At 42.8% G+C, this 26,038-nt stretch overlaps 2 protein-coding genes across 4 annotated transcripts in view; one reads left to right on the top strand and one right to left on the bottom strand.

The window, feature by feature from the left end:
• The window catches only part of B3GNT5 (UDP-GlcNAc:betaGal beta-1,3-N-acetylglucosaminyltransferase 5), a 20,935-nt gene extending 20,110 nt beyond the window's left edge, over positions 1–825 (bottom strand). The window contains exon 1 of one of the 2 annotated variants that reach the window (XM_011986147.1): positions 597–825. The gene's annotated coding sequence lies outside the window, so the exon portion shown is untranslated. Of the gene's footprint in view, positions 1–506 lie in introns of both variants that reach the window. The other variant, XM_011986155.1, reaches the window with a different exon arrangement.
• The window catches only part of MCF2L2 (MCF.2 cell line derived transforming sequence-like 2), a 272,786-nt gene that overhangs the window by 203,459 nt on the left and 43,289 nt on the right, over positions 1–26,038 (top strand). For both annotated transcript variants that reach the window (XM_011986157.1, XM_011986156.1), the window contains exons 16-20: positions 19,080–19,146; positions 20,318–20,433; positions 21,746–21,815; positions 24,379–24,471; positions 25,154–25,246. In XM_011986157.1, the coding sequence (XP_011841547.1) occupies positions 19,080–19,146; positions 20,318–20,433; positions 21,746–21,815; positions 24,379–24,471; positions 25,154–25,246 (439 nt within the window). The remainder of the gene's footprint in view (positions 1–19,079; positions 19,147–20,317; positions 20,434–21,745; positions 21,816–24,378; positions 24,472–25,153; positions 25,247–26,038) is intronic.

Here is a 26,038-nt window from a genome sequence, read left to right on the forward strand (position 1 = left end):
ACCCAGGGAGCCCGCGCGGGAGACCCAGGGAGCCCAGCTCGGGGCCGCGGCACGGAGAACGAACCATCCGGGGCCTGGAGACGTATCCCGCTGAGCGGCCAGAACTTTCCCCATTTAGCGATCCGGAAGGGAAGTCAACATTCCCACCCAGAGAAGCCTCGGCCCGCGGAAAGATGCGGCCGCGGCACAGCAGTGTTTTCACCACGTAACTGACCACAGACTACACCACGTAACTGACCACAGACTAACTCCGCGCGGAACCACCGGCCCGGGGCGCTCCGCCAAGAGGCGGACTGTGTTGGCCTCGCGGGTCCTGAGCCCAGGGCACGCCGCGGTTCCTCCCACACAGGACACTGGTTCTGCCGCGCAGCGGATTAGGGTGGTCTTTTCGTTTCCGAGCGGGAGCTCTAAGGCAGGCTCTCAAGCGGGTCTTGTTAAAAGGTTTCTGGTCACACCACTTATGCCTGGAGCTCTGGGGGCCTCAGTAACAAAGAAAGGAAACTTACAGCAAACTAGGGCTGCACTGCTGCGATCCGTTTCTAAAATACGAGAGGAGGGGGAAACCCCGCCCCAGGCCAGCTTCCCAGTGACTTTACCGCCAAGTCTAGCTTCATTTCAAGGGCAGTTTAGAGCGAAACTCACCAAGTCCAAGCCCAGCTCTTTAAATGTCCAAATCTGAGGTCGGCTTTCCTTCCTGCATCGGAGCGAAAGTCGCTGGTCTCAAGAACAAAACTTGCGGGCTTTAAATCTTGGGCGAAGACTGGACAGGCAGCGCTGGACTGGGCTCGCTTCCCCGGCGGGATGCGGGCTGGATGCGGGCGGAATGGGGGCCGGCCCGGGCGGGGGCGCTAGGCTCCTAGCCGCGCGCCCCGCACCTCTCGGCGTCACGGCCCGAACCCGGCCCAGCCCGCCAGACCGCCACCCTCCCGGCGCGTAGGTGAAGGTAATGGGCCCCGCCCCAGTTTGTACTTGTCTGTGGATGAGAATTCCAGGAAGTGTTTCCCTGCCGCTCTTCAGTTAATTGCGATCACTTACTCAGATGGCCAACTGGAAGCCAGAGTGCACATGAATGTCCTCTTTGAACTTCAGAATACTTCCTGCAGGTAACCAGACAATATCGAGAGATGCGGGCTTCTACTCAGGGAGAGAGATTATGAATGAATCCTGTATGCGCTTGGTTTCTTGTTCCCTGCATGTTGTTAGACCTCTCCCTAAAGCTACAAAACATTTAACGGAGATAATATTTTGAGCGATTCTGTTATTGTACGTATTTCAGAACATGATAGAAAAGCAAAAGATTAATCCAAATACTTTAGTAAAATAAAAGCTTTGAGTTTGTCATAAGAGGAAGAAGACAGGTAATGAGTTAAATGTATGACTGTTGAATCAGGGTTTAAAACAGTGGGGCCAGCAGGCACGGTGGCTCACACTTGTAATCCCAGCACTTTGGGAGGCTGAGCTGCAGGAGGATTGCTTGATCCCAGGAGTTAGAGACCAGCCTGGCCAACACAGCAAGACCCCATCTCTAAAAGAAAAAACACACACACACAATGAAAACTGTAAACATTGTACTTGTTCATTCAAACTAGATTTTTAGAAAGTTTTTAAATTGCTTTCCTTAAGCCGGTCAGCATCTTTTAAATCATGCAGTTCTTTTCATATGCTACCTACAGAGGGCATGGCTCAGCACCTCCCAGACTGTGGCACTGCATGTACGTCAGACCATAGACAGAAATATTTACATATGTGATTTGCAAAGGAGTCACTGACAGTGACCCACAAATAAGCTGATTCATTATTAATACAGCACTAATCACATACCTTCTGTAATAAAATGCTGACTAAAATCCCACATGCATTTCCCCCAGCCATCACAAGTGTATGTTGGATATCTGTGCAAATATTCAATTACAATTATATTCCTTTCAGATCATTTGGAACTAGGTCCATGTGTCAGGATACATATGTTCTACATACATGAGCACATAGAACTGTACCCACGAGAAATACAAACTGACCAAAACCGTGATAGACACACATAAAAATCACATATTCATGTCATACTAGATACAGATAAACATACCAGATAGGTAAATGGTTTCAAAAGTGTGTCTGGAAATTGGAGATACAATGCAAGCTTTTTGGTGGTAGTAGGGAGAGATGAGAGGGTGTGAAGGAAAGATGGGCAAGGTCAAGTAGTCCCGAATGCCCACCCTGGGATCCACACAAGCTCAGGTCACACATGGGAGGGAACAGGGAAGTCCCCTTTGCTTGTTTGGAAAGATTTCCTAGAGCAGCATGGCTTCCTGTCCCACCCAGAGAGAGGGGAAGAGAATGACAAATTTGATGGTATTGATGGTGTTATGCTCAGTTACTTTTATCAAGAGGGAGTACATGAAGATGTTGAGATGTGTTAGAAATAAACTTAGGTAATAATGATGCTGACTTGGCCATCAGGAAGAAGGAGGACCGTGTTGGCATGCTTTCCTTATCCAAGTAGCAGCTGGTAAGCAGAGAGTCCTGTGATTAGATCTATACATGACTTTGGAATGACCAAAATCTGCATGTTAGACTCAGCAGGGATAGATAAGGCACAGAAAGAGCAGAGGAGTAGCAGATTTAGGAAAGGGGATCAGAGAGTAAGGCAATACATGCATCATCAGTAGTGGAGAGGGAAGACTAAACCTGAGTGCAAGAGAACCTGGGAGATGGTGGGAGCAACAGGGGCCCAAGGAAGAGGCTAGTGTTACTAAAATCATGAAAGGAGAAGCAGGTCTGATCACTGAGTGGCTTAACACAACTGAAGCATAGCAGCACAGTGTCAGGCTTGACCTGTTTCGCGAAATTTGTCTTTCCGGATTCTCTTAGACCAGATTTCCTCACAGGCCCTATAGGGAACCTGTCCTGTGAATCTGAACACAGCGCGGGCCATGTATTCTGAAGCAGGCCAGTGTTCATTCAAGGCCTGGGCTGTTAGAGAGGCTCTGGCTGGATCCTGACCTGGCTTCCTACACAGGAGCTGGCAAGTTACCAAACTTCTCTGTGCCCACAGTAATACCTGCCTGCAAGGGTGGGTGAGGATTAGTGCAATCATAGTGATGGGGGGAGTGCTGAGCTCAGAACCTGGGCTATCTCAATGGGGTGGATGAATGGTCGGCATCCTCGAGCCCACCACAGGCTGCAGAAAGCTCCTCTCACCTGGCAGAGGTGGGCTCATGCTGTGTCCTATCATCGTGCTGTAAAGGATCTGCTGTGTTTCACACCTCTGGGAATTTCATTTCTGTTGATACAGCATCACCATTCAAACAACGCTCTATCTCCTTGGGTCCGCTTCCTCTTTCGCTGCCCACCGGCCATCTCCCACCACACGCAGCCTTTCTTGGTGTTCTTTTCTCTCCACACTTGCTCCTTGCTGATCTCACCCATTGTCTTTAATCTTGACTTACATTTCTTTCTTTCTTGTTTTTTTTTCTTTTTTTGAAACTAAGTCTCACTCTGTCATCCAGGCTAGAGTGCTGTGGCACGATCTCAGTTCACTGCAACCTCTGCCTCCCAGGTTCAAGTGACTCTCCTGCCTTAGCCTCCCGAGTAGCTGGGATTACAGTTGTGTGCCACCACACCTGGCTAATTTTTTATATTTTTGGTAGAGATGGGGTTTCACCATGTTGGCCAGGCTGGTCTCGAACTCCTGATTTCAAGTGATCCGCCTGCCTCAGCCTCCCAAAGTGCTGGGAGTACAGGCATGAGCCACCACTCCCAGCCCACCCTGATTTATATTTCTAACCCAGATTCTCAGCTTCAAACTTAAGTGTCTTTGGGTATGTCACATCAATCTTCAGCTTAGTATGTCTAAAATGGGATGTATAAATACAGGATTGGGAAATGGTTAATGGACAGGACTTGAATGCCCCGAAAGCCAGAATCCTCCTTCTTCTCACCAGTGACCCAGCCCAGGGTGTTATGTGTCAGTAACAGTCAGCAGTATTTTGTCACTGTATAAGTTATATGTCTTTTGCCTCAACTGGCTGCGGGGAGGGGAAAAAAGTTGTATGTCTGTTTTGCCAACTACTTTGAAAGTCTTCAGATCTCTTGTGGGTGAACACCATGTCCTGCTCTTCTCTGAGTCCCTCAAAGACCCCCCCCCATCTCCTTGCCACTCCCACAACAATGCCTATCACAGAATGAATGCCTGGTAACTGCAGGTTGAATTGAATTTTTGCATAGCACTTCCACACACATCAGTTATTCAAACTTCTGTTCCAAGAATCCCATCCGTAGTACAGTGGCCCTGTGTACTTCTCCTTTGATGCCACCAAGGCCCAAAAGCTGACCCTGGAGGCACACTAGCCCTTTCCTGCAGTTCTTGCTACTGCTTCTGTGGCCTGGCGCCCTTCAGCAACCTCCCTCAATTCCCGGGCCTCTGCAGTTTGATGAAATCGTACTAGGTACACCCAGAACTGGAAGATGAAGCAAACTGACAGCACAAGGAGGCACTCACCTGCAGGCCATTCTGAGAACCCAGTTTCTTCCATTTTCTTCTCCTCTGCTTGGCGGAGGGGTCTCCTGGGACTGATCAGCTCCTTCACACCAACACATAAGGAAATCTCTTATGTGCCATCTAACACTCGGTGGGACCTCTCAGACACAGGGACAGGGATAGTCTTGGAGGGGCAGGCCCTGCTGGCTGGGACCCTCCCTGGTCCAGTAGAGCTGTGCTGTCAACCCTCCGACAGCCCCTGTGAAAATGGCCTGATACCAGTCCCTGGCAGTGAGTCTGTCAGCGTGTCTTCTCCTTTTCCCAGCAGCAGATCAGACACACGCTTCACACTCCCGGGAGCATACAGGGTTCTGTGCAGGTTCCAGAGGGCTGCCTCCAACTCAGCTCTTTCTCTCCTACTCAGGAGGGCACATGCAAATTGAGTGAGGGAGTGACATTTTTGTGGGAACAATCTTGAGTGCTGATTAACACATATTTTAAAAGACAGTTGGCACTTAGTCTAGTCACAGCTATCTAAACTGAGCAAAACAATTTGCATCCTGTGATGGGGTGGTACAGGGGGACAGAAGACCGTTACAGCCCCTAGAAATGGTTATTGACAACAAGACGGGGGGCTACATGGCTGGCCCAGAGGCAATCATTTGTGTTGGGAATTTTGCACTTAGGTTTGGTTGTACTAATATTTAAGGAACAACTAAAATGTAATTTTCTTTTTAAAAAAATATACATTTTTTTCTGAGACAGGGTCTCGCTCTGTTGCTCAGGCTGGAATGCAATGGCCGGTCACGGCTCACTACAAGCTTGACCTTCTAGGCTCAAGCAATCTTCCTGCCTCAGCCTCCTGAGTAATGGGGACTACAGGTGCACATCATCACACCCAGCTAATTTTTTTATTTTTAGTAGAAACGGAATTGCTCACTATGTTGCCCGGGCTGGTCTTGAATTCCTGGGCTTAAGCGATCCACCCACCTCTGCCTGCCAAAGTGTTAGGATTACAGGTGTGAACCACTGCACCAGGTCTAAAATGTAATTTTCCATTTCCCATTTTTAAATTAAGTGCTAATTTCCTGCTTTACAGAGAGTACGTGGTTCAAATCCCACTCAACCAATTTCCAAAAGGCAGTTAAAAGTCTTCCTAGGGTTTACATTGAGTAGTCTTTAATATAAGTAGACTATTAGATAAAACTTGCTATGCTGGGATTTTCCTTATAGCAGTACTTCTAAAAAGACAATTTTAAAGTCCATGATAAATTCATGTGATCTGAAACCATATACATTTCATGAATCAGTCTTGGTGGTCTGATGGTCCAAAGTTGTAAAGCCCAATATTAATACCTAATTGGCCCTGCAGATTTAGGGCTAAGGACTCCTAGGAAAGATTTCTAGGATTCCTCTGAGAGGAATTCCTCTGAGAGAGATGTTGGCATCATACTTAATAAATAAGTAAACCCTCTTGGGAAAAACAGGGATCTATTAGAATAATAGAATATCTGCTGCTAGATAAAGACGCAAATAGATCTGTGTCTTTTTGCACAGGGGCAAAAAGAGGCACAGGGGAGGGAAAAAGGGGCACAGGGCAGGGAAAGTAGCATGTGTCTTCTCAACATTTTCGGCTCTTTGACTGTTTCATAGGCATGCTTTTTATCTTTGGGAATTTCCTTTTTGCAATAGATTTCCTTTTGTTTTCATGAGGTAGAAGCTCTGGGTGCAGTTGACCCTTGGTATCCATGGGGAATTGGTTCTGGGACCCTTGTAAATAACAAAGTCCACAGATGCCCAAGTCTCTTATGTAAAATGGTGTAGTATTCGCATATAACCTATGCACAGTCTCCCATATACTTTAAATAATCTCTGGATTACTTATAATACCTAATATAATATAAATACTATGTAAATAATTGTTATACTGTATTGTTTTTAAAATTTGTATTATTTTAATTGTTATAGTGTTATTATTTATTTATTAATATTTTCAATATGAGGGGTGTTTAATCCACAGATGTGGAACCTATAGAGACGAAGGACTGACTATAATTGTTTCACAATTTCTTTTCTTTACTGAAGATTACTGAGTTACTTGGATACTCCTGTTGGGATTACTACCAGTAGTACTCTTTCTTGGGAATTGAAGTAATGAGGTTTTCCTATCAGCTGTATTCTAGGAATCTCCTTGCTGTGCCAGACATCTCTGACACCACGTCTTGTTATATTTGATTGCAGATGTGCTTCTGAACCAGAGGATTGAGATTTCAGCCACATTCCTCAAATCCCAGGCATACATAGATAATGGTCTGAGCCAGCCCTTTTTCTGTAACCTGCTTCTCTGTGTCCTTGCTGTACAGGCCCTGTCTCTCAAGGAGACAAGTCAGAAAAGTGGGCACTGTTTCAATGGACTGACATTCATGCTTGACATATCAGTTCCCCTGTCACTGTTAGATAAAACTTGCAGGCAGTTTGACCTCAACCAAGTCAGTGCTCAGAGCCCTGATTTGCTCTTCTGTGAAATGAAAATAACAATTAGTACCTACTCTTGTCCACAGAATTGGCATGCATCCTATAAATCTATCAACCATCCATTCAATTAACACTTATTGAGAATTCACTTGCTTGCAAGGCACTGGGGCCAAGGATGAATAAGATAGGACATCTGCCCTAGAGGAGCTCTTGTTAGGGATTTAATGGATCAAGTAAGATAATGAACACATTAAAAACAAAAAAACAAAAACAACCTTATTTCGTGCCCATTGGGTTAGCTATTATATTTTTTTCTTTTTTCAAAAAAAAATGATAATCTAAATGTTGACCAGAATGTGGAGCAATTAGAACCTTTGTGCACTGTTGGCAATATAAAAGGTGCAGCTGCTGTGGAGGGTGTATGGCAATTCCTCAAAAAAGTTAAAAATAGAATGATCCTATGATCCAGCAATCCCACTTCTAGGTATATGCCCAAAATTGAAAGCAAAGATTCAAACAGGTACTTGCACATCAAGGTTCATAGCAGCATTATTCACAATAGCCAAAAGGTGAAAAGAACCCAGGTATTCGTCAACAGAAGAATGGATAAGCAAAATGTAGTGGATGCATAAAATGGAAGGTATTCAGCCTTAAAAACGAATCAGATTTTGATAAATGCTACAACATGGATGAACCTTGAAAGCATTATGCTACGTGAAATAAGTCAGACACCAAAGGATGAATATTGTATGATTCCACTTATATGAGACACCTAGAATAGGAAAATTCATACAGAAAGTAGAATAGAGGTTCCCAGGAGCTGTGGGGAGGTGGAGAATGAGGTCATGTTTAATAGGTACAGAGATTCAGTTTGGGATGCTGAAAAAGTCTGGAAATGGGTAGCGGTGATGGTTATGTAACATTGTGAATGTACTTAACACTACTCAACTATACACTTAAAAAAAGGTTTAAATAGTAAATTTTATGCATATCTTACCACAATTTAAAAAAACTTTATAATACCTAAAATGCCATACAAATGCAAGCATTGTTAAGTTGAATTAAGATTAATGGGACTGTTTATGATCAATCTCTTAAAGTGCTATATGCATAAAATTACATTATCATTATTTATTGTGTGATATTGAAGAACATCTATTCAGATAAACTTTAATAATAATTTATATCCCATCTTCTTCCAAAAAGAATTTGAGGTAGTTTACTCTAAAATCATCAGGGTAATGAGACCAAATCCTACTAATATAAGACAAAATATAGAAACTGAGATGCAAAGCAGAGAAGAAGGAAGAGAAGGCAGGTCACCTGAGCAAAACTCAACTGTTATCCTCCTAGGAACCAGGGAAGTGTTCATATTAATCAGACCTTTTGTTCTTAAAATGTCATTAGTTTCAATATGATCCTTGTATGGGTCTATAGTGCTTTGTGTTGTTACCATTAACAGTTCTAGGAATTTATTTTATAATTAGGAAACACCTAATCAAAACAGAAGAAGGATCTAAAACTTAAGAAAATGTTTTCCTGAGACCGAGCCCTCAGGACTGTATTCTGTGTTTAATAAACAGGCTCCTGGAAGGATATCTGCCCTGCTTGCCACGGCCCCATCAATCTCCTGTACCTCCCCTGGCCTGCAATTGTCCACACTCGTGGCCTGGCATGACAACCATCTCCTCAGCCAGCTCCCCCAGCCTCCCCCTACTAGCCCCCATCCAAACTCTGCCCTGGCAGCCTGGATCCTCTAAGGCCCTGTGTGTGGCCATGACTCCAGCCCCTGCTGGAGTTTACTCCTCCTGGAACTCCTGTCTTCCCGGACAAGCCCTGTACCTCTTGTAGAGGATAGGTCAGACTTCACCTTCTCCAACCCAATCCATTCCCCTTCTCCTTTCTGTTCCTATGTAGCACTCCAGTTACACATTAACTATTAGTTAATCACGGTTGCAAATGAATTGAAAGTCTTGTGACCTTTGTTTCATTTCTTGGGAAAAGTGAAAAGCAGGGACCATTAGACAAAAGATCACATCAAACAGTCTATTAGAAGTGATAACACATTTGTAGAATGACGTATGAGGGCCAAGAGGGGAAGTCAAGTTTATCCAATCCAGCCCTTTAACATACAAAGAAACAGATTCTGAGAAAGGAAGTGACTTACCCTGTATCCTAGAGGTAGAAATAGAATTGGAAGCCTAGTTTCTTGAAACCCTGTGTTTTTATAACACCATGCTAATTTCATTCTAATTTGTGTTTTATTTAATAATCAGCAAACGGTTCTTTAGATGCACCCCAAACATAGCCAAGAGGAACTAGGTAAAGTAGCAGAAACAGTACTTGCTTTGCAAAAGCCATAGACCTTGGGCAAGTTGTTTAAGAGCCCTGGGCCTCTATTTGAACTGTTTCCTGATATTAAATAAAACACAAATTAGGATGAAATTAGCATGGTGTTATAAAAACACTGGGTTTCAAGAAACTGGGGTTCCAATTCTATTTCTACTTCTGTTTTTACATCTGTAAAATGAAGAGATGAGCTGGATCGTTTTTAAGTTTATATCTGCATGTAGCATTTTATGAACCCACTAGACGATTGGCTTAACCCCACTGCATTAGTTAGGGTTCTCTAAAGGTACAGAACTAATAGGATAGATGAATATATGAAGGGGAGTTTATTAGGAAAATTGACTCACACAATCACAAGATGCCAAGTCCCACAATAAGGCATCTGCAAGCTGAGGAGCCAGGAAACCAGTCTGAGTCCCAAAACCTCAAAAATAGGGAAGCTGATAGTGCAGCCTGCAGTCTGTGGCCAAATGCCAGAGAGCCCCTGGCAAATCACTGGTGTAAGTCCAAGAGTCCAAAAGCTGAAGAACTTGGAGTCTGATGTTCCAGGGCAGGAAGCATCTAGCACTGGAGAAAGATCTAGTCCTTCCACCTTCCTCTGCCTGCATTTATTTATTTATTTTATTTATTTATTTTATCAGAAATTGGTACTGGGAATGGTTCTAGAGGAACAGAGTTTTAAGGCTGGATTTCTTTAGTTGGTTTTTGAGGTTTCTGGAGTTGGTTGCTTAATATGATTAGACCCCAAAATGCTAAGGACTCTACTTCTAATTGTGTGGAGAACACTGATAGCCCTTGGCACAAACTGTTTAAAGAGTTATGCAACAGAAATGCATTCAATACTCCTGATTCACCACTCATGAGAGGCAAGGAGTTTAATGACTCTATACATAATACCTTTGACCATATGTAGAGGACCAAGGAATATAATGAAGTTGGTTGGTTGCTCCTAAGTTCACTGGACAAAGTGATGGAAGAAAATGAGGAACTTAGGGATTCTGACTCTTGGCTCCAGAAGCATACACTGAGCCTCAAACCTTCTAAGATTGTCTGGAGTGAGAGTCTTATCTATTGTAGAGAAAGAGTTGAAATTGTGGAAAATCATATACAAGCTCTTATCATGGGAGTGGCTGACCTGCAATGAAAGGTGCATGCACAGCCTTGCCAGGTGTCTACTGTTAAAATGAGGGCATTGATTGGAAAAGAATGGGACCTTGCAACTTAGAATGGGGATGTGTGGGAGGATCCTGATGAAGATAGGGACACAGAGACAAACCATATCATTTCACCCCTGGCCCCTCCCAAATCTCATGTCCTCACATTTAAAAACAAATCATGCCTTCCCAACAGTCCCCTGAAGTCTTAACTCATTTCAGCATTAACTCGAAAGTCCACAGTTCAAAGTCTCCTCTGAAACAAGGCAAGTCCCTTTCACCTATGAGCCTGTAAAATCAAAAGCAAGTTAGCTATTTCACAGATAAAATGGGGGTATAGACATTGGGTAAATATACCTGTTCCAAATGGGAGAAATTGTCCAAAACAAAGGGGCAATCAGCCTCATGCAGGTCTGAAATCCAATAAAGCAGTCATTAAAGCTTGAAGTTCCAAAATGATCTCCTTTGACTCCATGTCTCATATCCAGGGTATGCTGATTCAAGAGGTGGGTTCCCACTACAACCTTGGGCAACTCTGCTCCTGTGGCTTTACAGGGTACAGCCCCCCTTGTGGTTGCTTTCATGGGCTGGTGTTGAGTGTCTGCAGCTTTTCCAAGCACATGGTGCAAGCTGTTGGTGGATCAACCATTCTGGAGTCTGGAGGATGGTGTCCTTCTTCTCACAGCTCCACCAGGCAGTGCCCCAGTGGGCACTCTGTGTGGTGACTCTAACCCCACATTTCCCTTCCATACTCCCCTAGCAGAGATTCTCCATGAGGGCCCCAAACTTCTGCCTGGACATCCAGGCATTTCTATACGTCCATCTCAATTGACTTCTGTGAACCCACAGGCCCAACACTACATGTAAGCCACCAAGGCTTGGGGCTTGCACCTCTGAACCAATGGCCTGAGCTGTACCTTGGCCCCTTTCAACCATGACTGGAGTGGCTGGGATGTAGGGCACCAAGTCCCTAGACTGCACAGAGCAGGGGTCCCTGGGCCAGGCCCACAAAACCACTTTTTCCTCCTAAGCCTGATTCTGTGATGGGAGGGGCCACCACAAAGGTCTCTGACATGCCCTGAAGACATTTTCCCCACTGTCTTGGTGATTAACATTTGGCTCCTCATTATTTATGCAAATTTCTGCAGCAGGCTTGAATTTCTTCTCAGAAAATGGGTTTTTCTTTTCTATTGCATCATCAGGCTGCCAATTTTCTGAACTTTTATGCTCTTCTTCCCTTTTGAACATAAGTTCCAATTCCAAACCGTATCTTTGTGAGCACATAAAACTGAATGCTTTTAACAGCACTCAAGTCACCTCTTGAATGCTTTGTTGCTTAGAAATTTCTCCTGCCAGATGCCCTGAATCATCTCTCTCAAGTTCAAATTTCCACAAATCTCTAGGGCAGAGGCAAAATGCTGCCAGGCTCTTTGCTAAAACATAGCAAGAGTCTCCTTTGCTCCAGTTCCCAACAAGTTCCTCATCTCCATCTGAGACCAACTCAGCCTGGACTTTATTGCCCATATCACTGTCAGCATTTTGGTCAAAGTCATTCAACAAGTCTCTAGGAAGTTCCAAATTTTCCCACATCTTCCTGTCTTTTGAGCCCTCCAAACTGTTTCAACCTCTGCCTGTTACCCAGTTCCAAAGTTACTTCCACATTTTCAGATACTGCAGCATCCCACTCTGCCAGTTCCAATTTACTGTATTAGTCCATTCTCCTGCTCCTGATAAAGATATACCTGAGACTGGGTAATTTATAAAGGAAAGAGGTTTAATGGACTCACAGTTCCACGTGGCTGGAGAGGCCTCACAATCATGGTGGAAGGCAAAGGAGGAGCAAAAGCATGTCTTACATGGTGGCAGGCAAGAGAGCATGTGCAAGGAAACCGCCCTTTATAAAATCATCAGATCTCCTGAGACCTATTCACTATCATGAGAACAGCACAGGAAAAACCTGCCCCCACGATTCAATTATTTTCCACTGGGTCCCTCCCATGATATGTGGAGATTATTACAATTCAAGGTGAGATTTGGGTGGGGACACAGAGCCAAACCATATCACCCACCAAAGAATTTGCCAATACACAGAACAGCATACACTTTCACCTCCTCTCATCCTCCACACTGTTCCCCTCAGTCTGGGACAAACATCCTTCTTCTATTCCCCCTTACTTTTTAAAAAACTTTTTATTTTAAAAAACTGATTTTTTACTTAAAGAAAAACCTCTGCTTAAACTTCACTCAACACAGAGTTAGCAGTGTCTCCCCCAACCCCTGGTTTAATTAGTTGCCCCTCCTCTGCACCTGACTTTTCTGACTACCCTTACCTTATCACACTTATTGGAATCATTGATTTTCTTATCTCTTCCATTAGACTCTGAATTTATTACGGTCAGGATTATGGTACATTTCTCTATCCCAAGTGCCTATCATGGAGCCAGGCTCATAGTAGGGCATCAATACGTGTCTGGTCAATTAATGTAATGGTTTTTGGGTGGGAAACAAGGACGAGAGTGTGGTACTGATTTCAACTGAAGCTGTTGGAGTTTTTAAGGATGATTGGCACTTTAAAGAAAGTGGAAAATAGTAATAACGTTGGCTTAAGAAAAGTGGGGTCTAAAAGGAGTGGGACAGATGAGTGCTATTTAGTTGAATAGGGGACCATCTGCAGTAGAATCATCCAGGGCGCTTGTGAAAACTACAGGTTCCATCTTAGCTCCCACCCACCACTCTCCATTCTGATGTGTAAATCTAGTTGTGTAAATCTGGTTTTACCTTTAAAGGAAGCTCCTTAAGAAGATTCTTAGCACATGAACAGAGAGTCTTAAACTCCTAGAAGGAACTCTGGCAGCTCTGGGCAAGTTCTTGAAGAAAGAGAATGATGACAGGATAAAAATGGAGCTTTGGGGGACTGGGCATGGTTCCTCACACCTGTAATCCCAGCACTTTGGGAGGCCTAGGTGGCAGATCACCTGAGGTCAGGAGTTCGAGACCAGCCTGGCCAACATGGTAAAACCCCATCTCTACTAGAAATACAAAATTTAGCCAGGTATGGTGGCAGGCACCTTTAACCCCAGCTACTGGGGAGGCTGAGGCACGAGGATCGCTTAAACCTGAGAGGTGGAGGTTGCAGTGAGCCAAGATCTTGCCATTGCACTCCAGCCTGGGCAACAAGGATGAAACTCTCTCTCAAAGGAGCTTTTGGAAGGGCATAGTCTGGTGGTCTGCAAAATAGACTGGGGGAAGAGAAATCTCAGAAGTAAGGGTGAGCTTCTATGAGTGCACTAAAGTGTTTAAATGGCAGGAATTGAAAGCTTGCACTGCAGGGTGTCACCAGAAGTGGAGAGTCAGTAGTCACCCAGGAAGCATGTTGAGAGATGATATAAGGAGCCTGGGTGACAGAATATAAGGGAGATATAAGAATGATGGAGGGGGAATTTTGAAACAACAACTGTGTTTTAGGGACCGTAGAAAAATGTCAGTTCCACTGATACACATGCTACTTCTGTCTGATTAGTTCTATTTCAACTTGATGTGACTGAGGTGTCTGGGAGGCATCCAGGTGAAAATGATATAGCCCATTGGCAGCGTGGCCTCAAGAATGACCAAAGGTCTGGGAGGAAGACAAAGATGTGGGAGAGTCAACAGCATGGGACAGGAAGGACAGAAGCCTGGAAATCTGAGTTCAGATTCTTAAAAAGTAAAAATCTGTAATGCTTTCTGACATGCATAATGTGATGATAGGATAGCAGGAGGAACTGAAAACTCTTGAAGGCAAATTGTGTTGACAATAATGAGCAAAAATAGACCTCTGGTGGACGGGAATCCCAAAGGATACTCTTCTATTGGAGAACTGAGAACCGAGGAGGGGTGTGTGTGTGTGACAGGGGCAGTAGTTCAAAGCGTGAGCAGAGGAGGGCACATGAACGAAGAAGAAACTTATCAGGAAATCCTAACATGTATCTATTTTAATGATCTCTCTTGCTAAAGAGGATTGCATTTTTTTAAAGCATATTCCTTTCATTCCTGCCCCTTGGTTGTGGTGTCATTTGAAACAAGCATGAGGTGTCATATAGAATGGAACCAGATAACCAAAGCTCCGTTTTCATGCTACCCTGAAATATGGCTTCAGAGAAGAAACATTCCTTTAAAACACATTTTGCCTGCATTTCCCCTTTAACGAGCTAAGGACAGCATCTATTTTGAAATGTAAAACAAAGTAAACTAATGCAGAGTACGTTAGTGCAGGCTGCTCTTGCACCCTAATCTCCCCTTGATATCCTAAGCGCAGTCCTCTAGCTCTGAGTCGATTGCCATCAGGACAGAAATTGCTGTTGGTGCTGAAAGGTTTTTTAATTACTTGAATACTCCAGTGTTTTCTGTTGTTCATCTGCATGATATACACTTGATGACTTTAGGTGGTAAATCCTTGAGAGTCTTTTCTGTGAATAAAGTTACATGCTTTGGAATAGCGGTGTCCAATCTTTTGGCTTTCCTGTGCCACACTGGAAGAAGAAGAATTGTCTTGGGCCACACATAAAATACATTAACACTGGCCAGGCACGGTGGCTCACGCCTGTAATCCCAGCACTTTGGAAGACCAAGGAGGGTGGATCATGAGGTCAGGAGATCAAGACCATCCTGGCCACCATGGTAAAACCCCATCTCTACTAAAATACAAAAAGTTAGCTGGGCATGTTGGCGCACACCTGTAGTCCCAGCTACTCAGGAGTCTGAGGCAGGGGAATTGCTCGAACCTGGGAGGCAGAGGGGGCAGTGAGCCGAGATTGTGCCACTGCACTCCAGCCTGGCAACAAAGCAAGACTCATCTCAAACAAACAAACAAACAAACAAAAACATTAACACTAACGATAGCTGATGAGCTTTAAAAAAAATCACGAAAAAAATCTCATAACGTTTTAAGAAAGTTTACAAATTTGTGTTGGGCCACGTGTGGCCCACAGGCCGCAGGTCGTACGAGCTTGCTTTAGAATAATAAAGCAGGGAATCATCAGTTAAGAGTCATACATTTTCTCCTGTTTTATAAAGGTAGCTGAAAGGCAAACAGGAGAAGAAAGCAAAAACAATGGCCTAACTGTGGTGTGAGGGCTCTTTTTAAAGTTATATATTAATTTGAATGTATTGAATGAATATTGATTTGCCTGCATTCTTCAGTGGAATTCCTGTCATTGGCATTTTATCTGTTGCACTCCAACAGGTAAAATGAAGCAGTTGGATAAGATTTCTAGAGTATTTTCCAAACTATAATGCAGAATATGACCAAGGGATTTCTTTTCCTTCAGAGATGTGAATATTTTCCTGTATTAGAGTCCTAAAAGCTCCTAAGAATCTCTTAAGTTCATAGATCATTTTTGGATAATAACCTTGACTTCTGCCCACCTCCTGGTTATTTCTGCCTTCTGACTTCCTTTAATCGTCAATGCATCCTGAAGCCAACTTGCCAAGTTGCTTAAGCCCAATGCTTCATGAAGGCATAAGAGGCTGATTGTACTCAAGTTTTCCATGAATGCTTAACTGTTGCTGTAGTCCCCCTGGATGCCTTGGCTCATAGAAACATATTGGTGTCGAGACCTGCACTTCCTTCTGAGGTAGAAACCGTCGTTGTTTCAGGGTGATTTATAAAAGGCACAGGAACCTCTTTCTCAGTGACTTAGTAAAGTATGATGTTAAAGTAACTTTTTGGGAGTTTTAGACTTCTGGAAATTACATCCTCTGTGGTGCATCTTGTTTATCAGTCTTGTCTTTTAACAAATATTTATAAATAGACACAAAAATGATTATAAGAAAGAATAATGAACTGTAAAATATGTGAATTGTATTAATTTATATCTATCAAATAGGGTTTACTTATCATTACCTCCAGTAACATTCATTTTAAAATATTATATAAACCCTATTTTTCCATTATAAAAGCAGTAAATGTTTCACTTAAAAAAAACATTGTAGAAGGGTATAGAGTAAGATGTAGAAATTCTTCATATTTTAGCTTTCAGTACCACTCTCCAAAAGCAATCACGTGTTAAGTTTCTTTGCATAAATTTTCTGAGCATATACAATTTTACGTATATTTCTACATACTCATTTTTTACACAAATAGTCATGCTATGCTTACTTGTCTACATCTTGCTTTGTTTTTTCACTGAAAATACCTGGCCTCTGTCATATCAATGTTTCAGTCAGCCTCATTCTTTTTAATAATTGCGTGGTATTTCATTATGTGTATGTTCCATATATATATATACTCTTTTCCTTTTTTTTTTTTGAGACGGAGTTTCACTCTTGTTGCCCAGACTGGAGCACAATGGTGTGATCTTGGCTCACTGTAGTCTCCACCTCCTGGGTTCAAGTGATTATCCTGCTTCATCCTCCCAAGTAGCTGGGATTACAAGCATGCACCACCACACTCATCTAATTTTTTGTATTTTTAGTAGAGACAGGGTTTCACCATGTTGGGCAGGCTGGTCTCGAATTCCTGGCCTCAAGTAATCCACCTGCCTCGGCCTCCCAGAGTGCTGGGATTACAGGTGTGAACCACCATGCCCGGCCTACGTACCATAATTTTTTGATGAGCATTTAAGTAACCAGTTTATATCTGGTTGTTGTTGAAGTTATATTGTCCTAATTGCAAACAATGAATATTCCTAGAAGTGAAATTACTGAACCAAGGAGCACGTGTTTTACATTTCCATGAGATGTTTCCAAATTACCTTCCAAAGAGTTTGCACAAATTTATACATTTTACCAATATTGTCTGAGGGTTTTTCCACACCCTCATTTACCAGTCTTTCTTTGAGGTTTGAAATGTTTAATATTCTAATAGATGAAAATTGTTGCTTTTTTAAGATATGCCTTTATTGAATGTATGTACTGAGTATTTTTTCCACAAGCCTAATAGCCATTTGAATATTTGTGTGCATCTCCTATTTTGTGTCCTTTCCCATTTTTTTCTTTTGGATCATTTGTGTCTTGCCACATTCATTTTTATGAGAGAAAAACAAATCATTTTATAGGAGAGGCTGCCATTTAATAGATAATCCATCAGTAGTTCACAGGAATAAATACATATATTCTACACAAGGACACATGTATAAACACTCATCTACTTGGACCCCTAAAAGAAATAATAAATATGGCCACGTAGCCTAAGGAGAGAAAGAAAGTCTGTCTGGGATAGATGTGGGGACTGGCCTCACTCTTTCTACTGGTTTTCTATTGCTTATAAAAACTGACCACAAACTTAGGAGACTCACAGTTTCCCTGGGACAGGAGTCCCACAAGGCTAAAGTCAAGGTGTTGGCTGTGTTTTCACGTGGAGCTCTGGATCCTCTTCTAAGTTCATGTGGTTGTGGCAGGACTTGGTTCCTTGCAACTATAGGACTGATTTCCCTTCCTTGCTGCCTGTCAGCTGGGAGCCACTCTCAGTTCCTATGGCTGCCCACATTCCATTCCATCTGGCCCCCTCCATCTCAAAAGTCAGCAAAGGAGAATCTCCTTTGTGTTGAATCCTTTTTGTGCTTCCAATCTCTGACCTCTAGACCCAAAACTGAGTTCATGTGATTAGGACAAGCCCAAGTGGATTACCTATCAAATGAACCGTAAAAGCCTTCCACAGCAGCCCCTAAATTAGTGTTTGATTGGAAGAGGTGTATGTGCAGTGGGGCCAGAAGTCTTGGGGACCGTCTTTAATTCTGCCCACCACATGTTCCACCTGCCTTCCTTGACAGAAGCAGACAGAACTCATACCTTTTGCCTTAGGAAATCATGGTGAAACATCCAATGCCAGAGGAAGGAGCTAGCATCCATCTAATGCCATGTACAACAAAATACATCCATATGGGTCAAAGATCTGGATGTGAGGGCCTCGCACACTGTCTCACACCTATAGTCTCAGCAGTTTGGGAAGCCAAGGCAGGAGGATTGCTTGAAAGTAGTAGTTTGAGACCAGCCTGGGTAACATAGCAAGACCTCATCTCTACCAAAAAAAAAAAAAAGGCATTAGCTGGGCATAGTGGTGCACATCTGTAGCCCTAGCTACTTGGGAGGCTGAGGTGGAAGGGTTGTTGGAGCCCAGCAGTTTGAGGCTACAGTGAGCCATGATCATACCACTGTACTCACTGTACTGGGCAACAGGGCAAGACCCTATCTCTTAAAAGGAAAAAAATCTTGATGTGAGCAGAAAGCTGGAGAGAAAATTTAGGAAACCACTTATACAACGTATACAATGTAGGGGGTGGGGACAGGGTCAGGCAGACCTTCCTTGACTAAGGATCCAAACCTGGTATTTCTGACTCCAACATCTCCCTTCTTGACCCCCACACTGTATGGCCCACCCAGAGGACAAGTCATTCACTGGCTGCCTAAAGGATTTTGAGTTCTCTAACCTTGCTGTTTCTTCTTGATACCAGTGTGATCACAGTATGCGTTTGTGAGATGCTGACCTTGGGTGTTCAATAGAACAGAATGAACTGACCAGAAACTAAGTAGGTGAGCCACTAAAGGGAAACTGTATTGATGAGCATTATTCTAACAGAATTCTAAAAGAACACTCTCCCCTCCCTGTCTCTCTCTCTTTCACCCTCCCACCTGCTGCTGCGATTCAGGCGCATTATACATGACTTGCTTGAGACTGAAGAGATTTATATAAAAGAGATTAAAAGCATAATTGATGTAAGTAGATTTGGGGAGTGGGTATCAAGCATATATTCAAACTGCAGACATTTTGTTGTACAAAAAGACTCAAAATAGTTGCCATAAGTCTCCAGAATTCCCACCAAGATCTCAGGTCTTAAAATATTACAAGTGTCTCCAGTAGGAATAAGAGCATTCCTGTGGTTTCTTGATCCGTGTAGCCAAACAGTTTCCAAAGAATTATGCCAGTTCACACTGATTCCAGCAATGCCCAAATAGGTTTACCATCTTCTTGCCTACAAAGGATATTATAAGTGTTCCTGATACTTTAATAAGGGAAGATTATTTCTTGTTTTTTTTAAGTAGCCTTTTTTCTTAAGAGTAAAAATGCATGTTTCCCCTATTTTCCTAAGGGAATAGTCTTAAGGAAAAAATTATATGTACACAATTATTTATAACCACATTTTTACAATAAAATATTAGAAGCAACCCAAATGTCCAATAAAAAGGGAATGTTTAGTAAATTATGATATATATGCTGAATAAACATTATTCAGATATTAAACAATTATTATTGGGCTGGGCGCAGTGGCTCACACCTGTAATCCCAACACTTTGGGAGGCCGAGGCAGGTGGATCGCCTGAGATCAGAAGTTCGAGACCAGCCTGGCCAACATGGTGAAACCCCGTCTCTACTGAAAATACAAAAATTAGCCATATGTGGTGGTACATGCCTGTAATTCCAGCTACTTGGGAGTCTGAAACAGGAGAATCACTTGAACACGGGAGATGGAGGTTGCAGTGAGCCGAGACCACGCCATTGCCCTCCAGCCTGGGCAAGAAGAGCAAAACGTCGTCTCAAAAATAATAATAATCATAATAGTCATAGCAATTGTATCAGGTCACAAAACAATGGGTACATTTTCCCTTCTTTTACATTAAACCTGTGTAACACAAACATTTTTAAATGTATTTGCTCTTCCCACAAAAATGCCATTTTATTATCATTGCCATTAAGCCATCTCCTTCTGAAAGTGGGCACATGAGGAAAATGATATCAAAAGAAAGTACTCGATACAATAGCTTTCAAGAAACAAGTGTGTTATATTCTTCAATTATTTCACTAAAGTTTTGGTTTTTGGAGTAGCTAATTCAGATGATCTCTGGTATGTTCCTGTTTGTAACACCTACCTTGTTTCCACCTCTGCAGGGATATATCACTCCAATGGATTTTATCTGGCTAAAGCATCTAATTCCAGATGTTCTTCAGAATAACAAGGACTTTCTCTTTGGGAATATTAGCGAACTTTACGAATTTCACAACAGGTATATAATAATTCATGTTATCAGAAAGAATGGAGAGTAAGAGAAGGGTGGAAATGAGACTGATGGAACTGGGGGATGAAAATGCTTAGATGTTTTCAGGTTTAAGCTAGTGGTTTGGAGTCAGTGGATTGGATTGGGGTGGGTTGGAGTGAAAGGGGAGGAGAAGCCCCACAGGATCCCTGGGGAGGAAGGGAAGAGGCATCAAAGGAGCATGCACCTGGTGTCAGACATCCATATTGTATGCAGTTGAGTGTTCCTTTGTTTATTTATTTATGCATCAGCATTTTTTGAGTACCTGTTCTATGCCAGGCGCTGTGCTCAGCATTGAGAATACAAAGATGACCAAGATACACATCTACATACCATTATCATAAGGGGATGCTGGGAACTAGGCTGTTAGAAAATGCTGACTGCTCAAACAAGTTGTACTTTTAACCCAGGGCTGCTTAGATACTGAGTTCTAGAGAACTGCAGGAATAAGGGACTTTGGAAATCATCTTCAAACCCTTTCATGTTACACATGTGGGAATGGTAACATGTTGACTCTCTTTATTTGCTATGATGACCCCAAGATTGCACACCTAATTCACAGAGGGAGAAAAGCTGCTTGGTGAATTGAACCACAGTTGTTTCCTAACCCCATCCCTCGTCCATTGGTCAGACACAAAATTAAAATGGAAACCCACTTCCGCTAATTTCCCCAGAGAAGTTATGTAGCGTCTTTGAGCCCCAGGTTTTATATTAAGAAACCCTATCTTGCAGGGTTTGGTTGAGGATTAAATGAGATATTATTTGAGGAGCACTTAGCTTATGCCTGGCTTATAGTAAGCTCTCAATGATATTAGTAATAGCAACAGCAGCAGCAACAGTTCTTATGAACGTTTTTTTCATGTAACAGGGAGCATCAGTGAGTGTATCCAGTCTGTCTATGACTAGTGCTTAGAATTACCAGAACAGCTGTGTTCTGATAATTTGAGATGATCCTGACCCGCTGTGCCTTCTAAGTAGTTGTCGTTTCTCCTCTCTTTCTCAACTAGTCCTTCTCATTCTCTTTCTTAGTTTTCTTTTTGTGAACCTAAGGCAACAGATCAAACAAATTAAAGTTGTGAGTGATTTCAGGGTAATTGTAGTAATGCCTCAGAATACAGCTTTTTTTTTCTGAATCAATGTGTAGAAGACAAGGTAAGAGCAAGAAGGCCTGGAGAACATTTTTGTAGGCACCTCTTAAAACCTTATGTGATTGTACTTAAAAAGATAATTATCTGCATGTAAAAATCAAAACATTCTTACTTGTATACTTTTGTTTTTCCAGGACTTTTCTAAAAGAGTTGGAAAAGTGTGCTGAGAACCCTGAACTTCTGGCACATTGCTTTCTCAAGAGAGTAAGTCTGTGCTCCCAGTAAATAACCATGTTAAAGTCAGGCCTTACTTTTCTGTATTAAGAGGTAAGGACAAATGGAAACACCAATGGTCTAAAAACATATCTGCTTCCCCCCCACTCCAAGCTTTACTGAAATATAATTGGCAAATAAAAATCACATATATTCAAACTATACAACTTGATGGTTTGATATACTTACACCCTGTGAAATGATTACCACAATCAAGTTAATGAATACATTCATTACCATTGTGTGTGTGTATGTATATATATAATACATATATATATATATAAAATCTTAAAAAGTTGATTTTATATCATTGAAGTAGAAGGGTGGTTTCCAGGGGCTGAAGTCTAAAGGAAGTAGGGAGATGTTAGTCACAGGGTACAAACTTGCAGTTATGAGATGAGCAAGTTCTGGAGATGTAATGCACAGCATGGCGACTATCATGGAATAATACTGCACTGTATACTTGAAATTTGCCAAGACAGTATATCTTGTATCTGCCCTTTGAATGGAAAACATGAGTTGGCCTCCCAACTTTATTTGACTTTATCCAAGGTGAGAATGAGTACAATTTGACTGAGCTCACACTGATATGCGGGAGTAACTGCAAGCCTGGCTTCCTGCATAGCCCCATGAAATGGAAGGCTGGCCATCCATTGTCCCCAAAGCAGAGGTTACTCTTCTGAATGACTCAACTATGTTTTAAAACAAGAATCATACAGTGAGGTTAGAGTCCCACAATAAAGCTGTATTAATGCTCTCAAGAGGAGAAGCATTGGTGTTAAACTAAAAATCTCAGAAAATACATTTTATTTCCATTCTATTTTTTACAACATAGAGGATGATTAGAAAATTTTAAATCTACAACCTCTTTTAGGCTTAGTGCTCAATTTGTGAATGTCTTGGCCTACAACATACCTCCAACTACCCCTTCTTCCCACCTCCCATACTTCCTCCTTCTTTCCCTGTTTCTCCATCCTGTTTTAGGCAACAAATAGGCTGTCTGGGCCAGTGGGAGCTGCCACAGAGAAATGTTTCACCCAACACCATTCCCCACCAAGTGCTTTCTAGGACGCGACCATAGAGATGATCCTGACGCCCCGTGCCTTCTAAATGGTTCTCATTTCTCCTCTCTTTCTCAACTAGTCCTTCTCATTCTCTTTCTTATTTTTCTTTTTGTGAACCCAAGGCAACAGATCAAACAACTTAAAGTTGTAAGCAACTCATATTATGACTGAGGCTGAGAGCAATACTTATGATAACTGGAAGCAAACAAAGCCCCCAGGTTTCAAGATATTTGACATTAATGGAGAGAAGGAATCTTCAATGCTCAGAGCCCTTTGGTGGCCCCGTATGGCTTTCCATGTCACCTCATCATAGGTGTTAAGCTCTGAGTTACTGTTCTAGCTCCTTAACCGGTCTGAACATTTTTCAAGGGCCATCTGTCTTAAGTGTGTGTGTCATTTTTTTCCTGGAGGGAATAGCAAAGGACGGTTGCTGTAGTTCTTATGCTAAAGTGACCACTTACAACCTCTTGGGACAAAGCAAGAGCTATAGAAATGGAAGTCATTCACTATAGCAATGTATTTGGGAGTCGAACAGGCATCATTGAAGCTGCTACAGAAGAAATCATCTGTGTTGGCATGATGGAAATCCAGAGTTGGGCTGAGCAGGACAGGGACACAGACTTCAGCAAGGAGGTGGCTGCATGGGCTTCTCCACCAGAGTGGCATGGGATCTGTGGCCAGCACAGCCGCTGTGGGCCAGGCTCCCTGGTAGAGCAAGTGAAGCTGGCAGGCTGACTCCAGAGGCTTGAAGTGTGCTTTCTCTCTGGGATATTGGCAGATGTGTGCCTACCTCTCAGCGTCTTTGATACCGTGAGAATACAGGTGGAGCAGCACGTTGAGTCCTCCTTGCTCTCCAGTTCCGAAACAGTCACATAACATTTCCTGTCTCAGAGTCTTGTGCTGCAGGTTGAAAGTGATGTTTGAGGCAGAGCCTGTCACTTTGAGGGTTGCCCAAATCACTGAGATCCATATTGGTTGCCCAATCTACCACATCTCCCCTCTGGCATGTTTCCATCTTTTGGTTGTTTCTTGGGCTTCTTTGTAGGGTTGGTGTCACGATGACCACAAGGAACGGGTGGGGAGAGAAAAGAGGGGGCCATCAACCACCAGCCTCTTTTCTGTCAGTTTTACTACTCATTGCAGACCTGTTGTGGGGAGATGTCGATGTCCTGGACAAAGGGCAGGAAAAGAATGATAAAGATAAAAACCAATTCCTGTTTGTGAGTCTACTTATGTATTTACCAATAGCCCTTGTAGATGTTCCCAGAGCACTCTGTGCCCATCTATGTCCAGTAGTTATGGTTGTTTATAGCCTTCTGTTTCTCTCTCCATCACACACGCATCCCAACATAAGATTACTTACTGTGCACCCCCAATTCCTTACACATTAGAGTACTCTGGCTTGTTGAATGAATGAATAAACTGTGTTATCCTGTCCACTTACTGCAAAATGCTACCTGATTAATTTGTTCTAATTTTTTCCCACCTAGAAAGAAGATCTTCAGATATATTTTAAATACCATAAGAATCTGCCCCGAGCTAGGGCAATCTGGCAAGAGTGTCAAGACTGCGCCTACTTTGGGGTAATGTTGAGAAGACAGAGTCTCCCACAGATTGTTCCTGGAAAATGTTTCTATGCATCAAGTTGTTAAAGAAATCAAAAGTGGGACTAGGGAGAGGAATTAGACATTGGGATTTATGTTTACTTAAAGTGTCCCATACTTTGAAATTACACATGAAAAGTTTCGACACAGCCTTTGGTCTCTATGGGATAGGCCTGTGAGGAGCACCTATATCTGGTGAGAAAACCAGTGTCTTCTTCTAGGATGGGTTTTTTAAATGAAACTAAGTCAAAAATATCACACTTTGGGCTACCTGGAATGTATCTACAAACCATCTGTATCCTTCAGGCTCCAGATGGCCTGAATAGACTCTGGCGGCCCCCAGCTTGAAGACAGGCAGCCTTCTTTTCAGAAGGACTTGAAATGCCCCACTGTTTTCTAGTGAACTTGCTTTCTAAAAAAAATAAATGGTTCTGCTTCCCTAGATGCCTGTAAAAATCTTAGCCAAACCGTCCTCTTTCCTCTTTCTCTTATTTCACGCACTGTTCCTAGGGGACAGAACAACCCCACAGCCTTATGGAGCTGCTCGACAGAGCTGCCCCTATTGTCCAGGAAAAGCAATTCTGTGTTTTGTACCTAATTGCTGCCACTTTTATTCTGTGTGTATTGTTTGTTTTATGTTGTTTCTCTTTGGCTTTTAAAGGTATGCCAGCGCCAACTGGATCACAATCTCCCTCTTTTTAAGTATCTTAAAGGACCAAGCCAGAGACTTATAAAATACCAGATGCTGTTGAAGGTAAAATCAATGAGACAGTGCTTTTCCATTGTGGGAAACCAGGCGCCTGCACTATGGTGCCCTTGTCATTATGCATGTAGAGCTGTGCCTTGGTCTTCTAAGGCTGAAGATGTGTCCATCCTGCCGGCTTTTTCTTTTCCTCCAACTCTAAATCAGCCCTCTTCAAGGTGGAGTAAGACCAAAGAATCATAGAGTTGGAGGGCACCTGAGGGCCTCACTAGTCTAATGTGTAGCTCAGGGCATGAATCACTAAGGAGCCTGGCTTAGGGGAGGAGAGCTCTTTGGGAGCGAGAGTGTGATTTTCCACAAAGTTACTGTTTTATGGGCATTTTAACTTATGGAAGGGAGAAGACAAAACTGAAGTCTTCTCTCCTTTTGCAGCGCTGACCTCCATTCTTAGATTTGGGTCTTACCCTGAGAGCAGCCTAACAGAATGAACTTTGCTATATCTGAATCCTGAACCCCTAAGTGGTTCTGTCTCTCTCTGTCTCTCTGACCTTTGCCCCTCCTTAGTGATAAGTCATTGACACTAGCACATCTGCAGGCAAGCATTCTCAGACACCCCAAACAGGATTTGAGGGCCTATCATGGCTGGTTTTCCATGTGTGAGCTTGAGGGAAAGGTTTGGGCCACTGCGGTACGTTGTCTGTTGAATTAACCTCTATGAGGCATTTAGGTAGCTCTTGCCCAGTGGCCACTGTCTCTTAATAAAAAAACAAACAAACAAAAACAAGCACCTACTGTTTATTGGGTGCTTCCCCATGTGTATTTCTTCTTTTTTTTTTTTTTTTT

The sequence above is a fragment of the Mandrillus leucophaeus genome, unplaced genomic scaffold (assembly GCF_000951045.1).
Source record: "Mandrillus leucophaeus isolate KB7577 unplaced genomic scaffold, Mleu.le_1.0 Scaffold295, whole genome shotgun sequence".
Taxonomy (NCBI): domain Eukaryota; kingdom Metazoa; phylum Chordata; class Mammalia; order Primates; family Cercopithecidae; genus Mandrillus; species Mandrillus leucophaeus.